The sequence below is a fragment of the Nicotiana tabacum genome, chromosome 1 (genome assembly GCF_000715075.1).
Source record: "Nicotiana tabacum cultivar K326 chromosome 1, ASM71507v2, whole genome shotgun sequence".
Lineage (NCBI taxonomy): Eukaryota > Viridiplantae > Streptophyta > Magnoliopsida > Solanales > Solanaceae > Nicotiana > Nicotiana tabacum.
The window spans coordinates 42619836-42629660 of record NC_134080.1 but is presented as its reverse complement, the minus strand read 5'-3'; the positions used below and the strand labels follow the sequence as shown (position 1 = coordinate 42629660).

General features: G+C 35.4%; 1 protein-coding gene across 1 annotated transcript; it reads right to left on the bottom strand.

Moving 5' to 3' along the window:
- Positions 1-4248: 4248 nt before the first annotated feature.
- On the bottom strand, positions 4249-7687 carry LOC107791060 (G-type lectin S-receptor-like serine/threonine-protein kinase SD2-5). Its single transcript, XM_016613053.2, has one exon. It carries the CDS (start codon positions 6889-6891, stop codon positions 4450-4452), a length of 2442 nt encoding a protein of 813 aa, XP_016468539.1. The 5' UTR covers positions 6892-7687; the 3' UTR covers positions 4249-4449.
- Positions 7688-9825: the final 2138 nt, after the last annotated feature.

The window sequence follows — 9825 nt, the reverse complement described above, 5'->3', positions numbered from 1 at the left end:
TAAAATAAAGAAAACATTAATTAGTGGGGACAAAGCATGCCATTGGGGAATATTTCGGGTTGAGGATTCAAGACAAGAGTCTTGTTATAAATAGAGTCATTTGACACATTCTTAAGAAGAAAATTATTATTAGGAGGATTATTTTCTAGAGAGATTTTTTGGGGAGAACATAGAGAGAGAGAAAGGAAGAGACTTTTAGAAGAAGAAAAAGTTGAGAGAGTTGACTGAATTTTGAGAAATCAGAATTTGAGAGTAAAAGAGAAAGACAATTTGAACTTTCACTTGAATAATTTCTGTTTTGCCTTTTCTCGAGTGTTATTCAAAATCAGTAAACTACTGCATCTTATATCCGTCTCTCTTCTGCTTTGACTGCGATTGCACTTTGGTATTGCTGATTTTTCAATCCGTTGCTGGGTTATTCTACTGGTTGTTACTGGTTTTGCGGTGTTGCTGAACCTGCTGTTGCTGTGTTATTATTGCTGCTGACTTCTCCTTCTTTTGTTCTTGTACTGCCATTTCCAGGTACACATTTGTACACTCTCGGCTTGAAGCGAAATGAAATATTAATCAGGCTTTGTTCCTGTTGAATTCCTCCTGTTTAGATTTGTGTTTGAATATAATTTTCCTTTCTTTGTATAAAAATGTAGTTGACTGATTAATGAGTAATGAGGTTGCATATGTATAACTTCTTCATCTAATAATGTTAGTTTAAATTAATCGAAGAACAGGTAATCTTTTTTGATATTATTGTGCGTCAATTTCATGTTCCAGTGTTATTAAATAATAGAATATAGAACGGAAGCAATCTCTCTTTGTACAAACTCGATTGCAATTTTTCATTTGCATTAGCCGTAAACTAATAACTAATAAGTTCGACTTTTTCAGCATGTAATTAATTGAGGGATTTCCTTTTATTTTTAGAGACGAACTTAATAGAAGAAATGTAGTCACTATAGGTTTATCCTTTTAAATAAAATGAGACGAACCTCGCCAAATAAAACACATAGATTGCGGGGCCCTCATAAATGCATGCGTTAATTACTTAGAATTTGGGATGGACTGTTTAGTGAATTTCACTGCCTTCCCCAAAGATAATAACGCGTTAGCCTCTTTAGACGCGATTTAATTAAGTTACTTTCTTAAACTCGGGTGCACATTTATGTGACCCAAATCCAAATCTCAGCGGAGTCGAAATGTGTCTCTAATCACGGGTACATTGATTGTGACGTGGTTCCAGATGCGTGTCCATGACGTTGCAAATTTCTTTTAAAAAAATAAGAATGAGATGAGCCTCGCCGAATAAAAATACAAAATTGCGGGGCCCTCAGTAAATATTTGCTTTAAAATTTCTTAGACTTCGGGATGGACCGTTTAGCAAAATTCCACGGCCCTACCCAAAGTAAATGATACGCTAGTCATTTTAGGCGCGCCTTTAATAATTTAATTTCCTTAAACTTGGGTGCACATTTATGTGACCCAAATCCAAATCTCAACGGAGTCAAAGTGTGTCGACGACCACGGGTACATTGATTGTGACGCGGTTCGAGATACATTTTCACAACGTTGCAATTCCTTGTAAAAATAATAATGATAATTATGAAAGCGGTAGCAAGTTAAAATTTGCACATAAGCTATATTTATATAAAATCAGATAACCAAGCCGAATATGACAGTTGAGCGACCGTGCTAGAACCACGGAACTCGGGAATGCCTAACACCTTCTCCCGGGTTAACAGAATTCCTTATCCGGATTTCTGGTGGGCAGACTGTAATATGGAGTCATTCTTTTCCTCGATTAAGGATTAAATTGGTGACTTGAGACACCCTAAATCTCCCAAGTGGCGACTCTGAAATAAACAAACAAATCCCGTTTCGATTGTCCTTTAACTGGAAAAACTCCTACGCCCCCCGCAGGGGCGGAAAAAGGAGGTGTGACAATGAGTATTCACGCACCATGATTTTCTTATTCTGCTTTGAGCATTTGGGCAATGAGTAATTATCGTTAAATCATGCCTTAAGAACCAAAGTTAGATCCCAAGCTATGGGATAAGATACTCATAATTCATAGTAACAACTGAACTTATAATAAACAAAAATTAAAAAATAATTAGAGGAGAATCAAACACAAGTATTATTAAAGTATATATCAGTTGTGACCAACATACAAACCAACTTTCAAGTGTGCATTACATTAGAAAGGAATGTCATATTATAACCACAAAAAATATAAAAATAAAAGTGATAAAATGACATCTTAATGCCACCATGAACAACTAAGAACCAAAAATATAAGTTCTTACTAATCCTATTACCACCATCCATTCTCGGTTTCTCTCTAATTGAATAAAATGTATTAAGATGTCTCAGAAATCTAGGTTTCGTATTTTTATATGATGGGCTTAACGGGTTATGAGTTAATGAATATTTTTAAAATGATTATTTTATTAATTTGGTGGCTTTCCATTGGGTGGAGAGTATTTTTAAAAAGTTTGGCTAACGGTAAGGGTAAATATAGCCCGACAGGTAAATATGAACTATATACCAAAGTAGAGGGATATATTTGACCCTTTCCCCTTAATTACTAATCTTATGTGATTGTTCCAAATCTTATACTAAATGAATCAAGATACACAAACTAGTTTATTATAAACTTGGAGGGCAAGAAGATCATGTGTAGATAAGAAATTTTAAATTGAGGCCTGACTTCCCTCAACCATAATCAACAACTAAATCTACTATTTGGTCTGCAATGATGTATGCATAAATATATCATTTTGAAATTTATATGATGACTGAATCATCTTGATAATTTCTTATGAAGATAATCAAGACTAATAAGAATGCTATTATGGTGACTAGAGCAGTCAGTACTGAACAAACTTGACAAGAACGTTTTTTTTTTTTTTTTGGTTCATAAAAGTATGAATTTAAATTATATACAGTGACTGTTAGTGTAATTTAATTACGAAATTTTCTTTGTAAATCCTCTAATCTTGATGTGGATGGCCTGTCTTTGATGGAACTGAGGAAGGTACTTGGTCATATTTATGTGAAAGTTGGTTTAAGAATATCTATCACAAGCTGCTAAAGCAAAATCATATCTATAAATAAAAATATATCATCTGATACTCATAGCAGTTATGAAAACTACCTAATACCAATTGTTTTGAAAACATCAAAACAATTGTTACTGACTTTCTGTATTATTGCCAATTCAAATGTCATCCAGAAGATCAAATCTAAGATGAATAAGATGACAAGAATCCAATCTTAAAGAAGGTATTGTATGTTATGCTATTTTGTAGTAACAAGAATGACTTAAGCCAGAAACTGTGGGACCCTGTCACACATATTTTAACAAAATGAGCTCTCTAGTATTTTAAGAAAGTAAAGCTTGGTATGTTTTTTTTAAGGGAGTCTTTAAAGTTGCTTACAATAGACACTTGTGGTCCGGCTACGAGAGCTTAGTGCATCTGGGCTGCCCTTTTAAAGCTTCTATTTTTTCTTTCTTTCATTACTCAACTTATTCAAGACATATAAGCTTAACACGCTCAGGTTTCTTTACAATTTGTTAAAATTCCATCTCCTGCACGAGACGGACTGAGCCCGACTGTATGTGTTTTCTTGAGTTATGTTGCAGGTAAGCCAGCTTTGCAGCAAAAATCTCCTGCAAGAAAAATAAACGAAGAGTAGCTACATACAATAGATTTTGACAACATAACATATATATTATGTGCTCTGTGTTATATCTTGTCAACAAGATGATGCAGTAAGCATAATAAGAAATAATGATCTCCTTCCTTGAAATGATAAAAAATCACAGGCAACTTCCTGCATACACTGATTTTGTACAGTTGAAGAAGCAAAGCATAATTACAATAGATATTTTGCTATTAGGTATTATGAGATAAAACTGTACAGAATATGAATCTGATTTACTATTTACAGCATGTTAATGAATCTGACCTAAAAGATGAAAGTAGCTATATTCTTCACTGCATGTTAATGAATCTGATTTACCATTTACACTTATCTCATGTACAACCTCCAAATAAACGCTACTCATTTGGATTAATGCATATCTGCAAGAACTCTGAAATGAAACCAAGTGGGAAAAGTTGGATAGGATTTTCTAAGATACTGCTGGTTCTTGAATGTGATACAGAACCATGAAGTTTCTTAGTCAAGTTTGATGACAGCTAGTTCTATTATAACATATGATGTACTTGACTCAGTAGAGATCATGCATTTTTCTTTGTATATTTTGAACTGATTTATATTATTGATCCATATACATAGAAAACATTCTCAATTAAACTCCAACCTTTGTCATGGCTAATATGGCAAAAAATTTCCTAGTAATCTAATAATATACATACAGAGAAACGAAAAGGTACGAAACCATTGTACATGTCTGTCAACCATCTACAATGGTCGCTCCTGCAAATGCTATCTTGGACCCGAGAGTCGAACAGCAGAAAGATAAGCATCACTGTTGCAGTCTGATGGCGCAGAGGTGCCGGATGAAGTAGCATCCCCACTTAGTGATTTCAGGAAACTTGAGAAAAGCCGCGACCCCATTTGAGCAGCAGTTGGTGGTGAAGGGACAGTGCAGATACCTTCCAGCATTTGCACAACCTTAGCCATCGACGGCCTAAGGGACATGTCATCCTGTATACACCACAAAGCAACTTTAATTGCTGTGGAAACCCTCACATCCTCTTCTTCAACTTTCAAGTTCCTATCGATAAGGTCTTTCAATTTCCCCTCTTCCATCATCTTAAATGCATACGAGGGAAAATGGGATTTCTCTGAACTTTCTGAAGGATCATAATTCTTCCGACCTCCAATTATCTCAAGCAAAACCATCCCATAACTAAAAACATCACTCTTTTCTGATATGGCATAATTTGTGATCCATTCTGGCGCGAGATATCCTCTTGTACCCCTCATTGTAGTGAAAACATGGCTCTGCTCTCTCGTCATCAGCTTAGCCAGGCCAAAATCGGAGACCTTGGCGAGGAAATGATCATCAAGAAGCACATTTTCAGGTTTAATGTCACAATGCACAATTTTAACATCACAGTCCTCGTGGAGGTAAGCTAGGCCTTTTGCTGTACCAACTGCAATATTATATCTCGTATCCCAGTCCAACATGAATTCCTTGTTCTTCTTAAAAAGCCATTTTTCTAAAGAACCATTGGACATATACTCATAAGCCAGGAGCCTGTGTGTTCCTTCAGCACAATAGCCTCTCAGTCTCACCAGATGAAGATGATGGATGCTGCCTATAATACTAACTTCTGCCCGAAATTCTTTCTTTCCCTGACCAACGCCTTCCAATTTCTTCACAGCAATTCTAGTCCCATCTGCAAGAACCCCTTGGTAAACTGAACCAAATCCACCTTGCCCAAGTTTTATTGAGAAGTTATTAGTTGCATTCTGAAGTTCTCTGTAGCTAAAACGAATTGGCATCCCCGATAGACCTTCCAAGAAATTGTCTTCTTCTGAACTCTCCTTTGCAGAATCCGGCAACTTGTTGTTCTTTCTCCTCTGATAACGGATACTTCCGTAAATTAGGCCAAGAATGACAAAAGTTGTAGAAATGACTATACCAATGATAATAGGTAATCGTCCCTTTCCACCTCCACCATTATTTCCATTCCCTTGGCTAGCTGAAACTTTAATATATGACTTGAAACCAGCACCATTAGCCGAACCTTGTAAACTTCCTATTTGGTCAAACATAAAACAATTCCCTGAACTGCTGTCAAAGAACATAGCAGCACACGAGCAATTTCCTAGACAAGAGGCTTTGCAACCATTTAAATCAGTTTTAGCAGTGGGAGAAACAAATCCAAGTGCAAAATATCCAAGACTATCCCCAGCATCTACAAGCTCCACAGGATCTTTTGTTTTGTTGCAAAAGGAATCAATCCTAAATTTGCAAGATGGAAGTGCTGATGGGCACTGGCACTTGTTACCACTATAACAAACGAAATACGGATCACAAGATGCTGGCCTGCTACATTCATCTTGTGGAATTCTTGTCGCGGAGGCGGCACTGGAGCCTTCTTGAAGAATGCTAAAAGTAATGTAACCATCATTTCCAAGAGCAGCCACCCAAGTAGCATTTGCATCTTTATTATCAGAGAAAATGAACTGCCAAAGCAACACTTTCTTTTGATCATAAATTTTCCAAGAATTACCATCAAGAATTGCAGAAGTGACATCTCCTCCAACTTGATTAATGGTCCTTCTATTATCTTTCCCCATAGCCCAATAAGGCTGTGGAGGCTGAAAACTTGCAGAAATAACCATATCCCCTGACTTAAATTCAAGTGAATAGCTCAGGTTATTGTTGTTTGGACTGCTTACAAGTTTCATTCCTTGAGTTAACTCTTGGCCTGATAAGATTGTATCAACAGGATGGCTAAAGCTTTGCCAAATAATACTACCATCTTTCCCAAGCAAAACTAAATTCCCAGAGTCCTTCAATTCCATAACAGAAACACCTTTCTTAGCAGTATTAGTAGACCAAATTGTTGATCCACCACTTTGCAAGTAGGCATTTCCAGTTTCATCAAACATAAAATTATCCGAATTTCGAACCGGGGAGGCTCTATTAGCAGACCAAACAATAGTTGAGCTACTCACATGAATGACCACAAGAAGGAACAAGGTAACATCTTTAGTAGGGTTAAATCCAAATGCAAAATTGGAATTGTTGGAAACAAGAATTAACCCATCATTGTCTATCCAAGTCATTTGAGACCCTTGAAACCCAAGATTCAGACTGCCTATATTCTGAACACTAGCTATACAAGTCTCAGGCACAAATAGGAAAAACAAGAATATGATAACTAAATAGAAAAATCTCCAAGACCCCATCACACAGAAAAAAACTAAGAACAAGATTCTGCTAAATTCAGAAACTTTGAAGCCAAGAACAATCTAGAAATAGCAATTTGATGATATTTTGACCAAAGGATAATTAACAAGCGAAAATTCTCAGGGAAGCACAGAAAAAGAAAGGAAGACTGAACAGTTGAAAGCTAAGGACCAAAAATGAAAGGAAAAAAACTCAATGAGAATTATGATAAGAGAGAAGCAAGGAAACTAACATATGATATTGTTGGGAAGGAACCAAACACATGGCTCTGAAATTATCGTCCAAGAATCCAAAAACGTGAAGACTGGAAAATGAACAAAAAGGACCCACAAAAAAGACCAAAAGAAACAACTTGACTAACCAATAAGACTTGGTGGGTACTATTCATTTAGCCAACTAGTGAGACCAAGTTGTCAAAAAACCTGCAAAGCTTCTAACTTTAGTCTGATAATATCAATGAAACACCAGAAAGAGGAAAGTAGAAGGAAGATGGTTAAAAACTACGTGTAATTAATGAAGGACAGCAGCTATCAAGAATTCTAAAGAATAGAAGAAAGTAACAAAATTGGATCTTTTTAGTGCAGACGCAGGTTTTCTGTGGCTTTTTCTTGATATAAGATAAGGGGTGGAGGAAGAAAACAAAAAAAGGGAAGAGAAGCGATGAATTAGTTTGTTTATGCTTATGTCAAAGAATTGGAGAGATCTGAAGTTGGGCAGCAATTGTAGAAATAGCCGTGCAAAGTACTACTACTAGCTATAAACAAAGAATTTATGTCATGTATACTTACTGAGGAAGGGGTGGTTTGGTTTAGATACAAATTATAAACCAAAATTACATAATAAATACTGTACTAACATAGGAATTATAATACATAAAGCCGACTCTTGACCAAAAGCAGCTCATACCTAATGCCGAATTTGAGAAATACATATCATTTCATCGTAATCTTTGGGGGGTTAATCCATGATTATTCACATTTCACATTTTGTAGATTTTTGTATAGCTTATACTCCTTTCGTTTCAAATTATCTAATGCCTCTTAAGAAAATATTAGATAGGATGGATTTTTTTACTATTTTATCTTTATTTATGTCTTAGATATAATCTTTCTTTATTGAATATTTATTTTATATTTGAGGGGTAGTCTTCAATTAACGGTAAGGTGTGTGTACACACTATCCTCTCCAAACTTCACTTGTGAGTTTTTACTAGACTTGTTATTGTTGTTGAGTAGTCTTTAAGGACAATTACTACTATTAAGGGTAAATGGGGGAAAATAATTATTTTATCTTGCATTTGTAAAATGACAAAAATTGGAGATAACTATTTTTAGAAATATGACAGATAATTTGAGACGGATGAAATATGTATAATGTTATTCATGAGGAAAAAAACAAAAGTAGCAACCAATATTTATTTGGTGGCTAAATCTTCTTATAAGGCCAACCATTATTTAGGAGTAATATTTAAACTAATTGTAACATGTTGCTTTTTGAAAAAATTGTTAATATATGTCTAATGTGAGCATCTACCTACAGTTAATTTTAAGTAAATCTGACGTGTAAATAAGTTTATTTATTAAGATTATATGCAATTTAAAGTCATCAATAAAAACTTCTTTATTCATATATAAATTCACAGGCACTATCAAGTTGTCAATATATAATTAAAAAAATAAAACAAAACAAAAACAGAGTTCTTTCTTTCATACTCCTTAATAGGTGGGCCACAGCCACAGTCTTACAGATCGATAGTTAACTTGTTGGACTTATTAATGAATAATTTATTGGATAATTAATGCGAATAATATTGAGCTGCACCCATCTGGAAAACTTAAAATTAAATGGGCAGATGGGGTTGTAGGCTAGTGGGATTAATTAATACTATAAGAAAGGGAGATATGAATGCTGAGTAGGGGTTTGGAAGTTGGGATAATTAAATGCAGAGATTGCACGAATGTGACCAAATTATTTTTAACTTTTTACAAGAGTCAATGACCGTAGCAACAACTCATGTACCAGCTGGTAAAGGTTGTTTCTAAAGATGAGAAAGTTGCAATTGAAATTCTTGGATTATTACCCTCCCACTTTTACCTTCTACACTTCAACCGTGATTGTTATTTAGGTATGATTTTTAAAACAAAAGATTTAGTTAGTATTAGAACATAGATTTGATTGAAACTTGGAAAAATAAGTTTTTATGTTGTGTTGAAAAATAGTTTTTCGCAATTGTAGTTGTATTTGGACATATATTTTTGTGATGATCCGACCAGTTGTCTCATGAGTTACCGTTCCGTTTTCCCCATTTCTGCTTGTTTATCCGTGTTATGTGGTATCAGGTTGGTCGGATCGAATCCGGAATGATTTTGGTAAGGTTTGAGACACTTAGTCTCTTTTGAGGAAGTTTAAGTTGGAAAAGTCAACCGGATGTTGACTTGTGTGTTATAGGGCTCGGATGTGAGTTCTGATGGTTCGGTTAGCTTTGGGAGGTGATTTGGGACTTGGAAGTGTGATCGGAATGAGTTTTGGAGGCTCAGAGTAGATTTAGGCTTGAATTGGCGAAGTTGATATTTTGGCGATTTCCGGTTTGTAGGCGAGATTTTGATATAGGTGTCGGAATGAAATTTTGAGAGTTGCAGTAGCTCCGTTGTGTCATTTGGGATGTGTGCACAAAATTTCAAGTCATTCGGACGTGGTTTGGTTGGGTTTTTGATCAAAAGCGTAATTTGAAAGATTTTTGGAATTCTTAGGCTTGAATCCGATGCGAATTTGGTATTTCGATGTTGTTTTGAGCGTTCCGAAGGTTTGAACAAGCTTGAATGAGGTTATGGGATATGTTGGCATGTTTGGTTGAGGTCCAGAGGGCCTCGGATAAGTTTCAGATGGTCAATCGGACCATATCAAAGTTTAGAATTGCAGAAATCTGCTGCTCG

Bases quoted from the DNA above. Each gene is read 5' to 3' on its own strand.
- LOC107791060 (XM_016613053.2), bottom strand. From the start codon at position 6,891: ATGGGGTCTTGGAGATTTTTCTATTTAGTTATCATATTCTTGTTTTTC.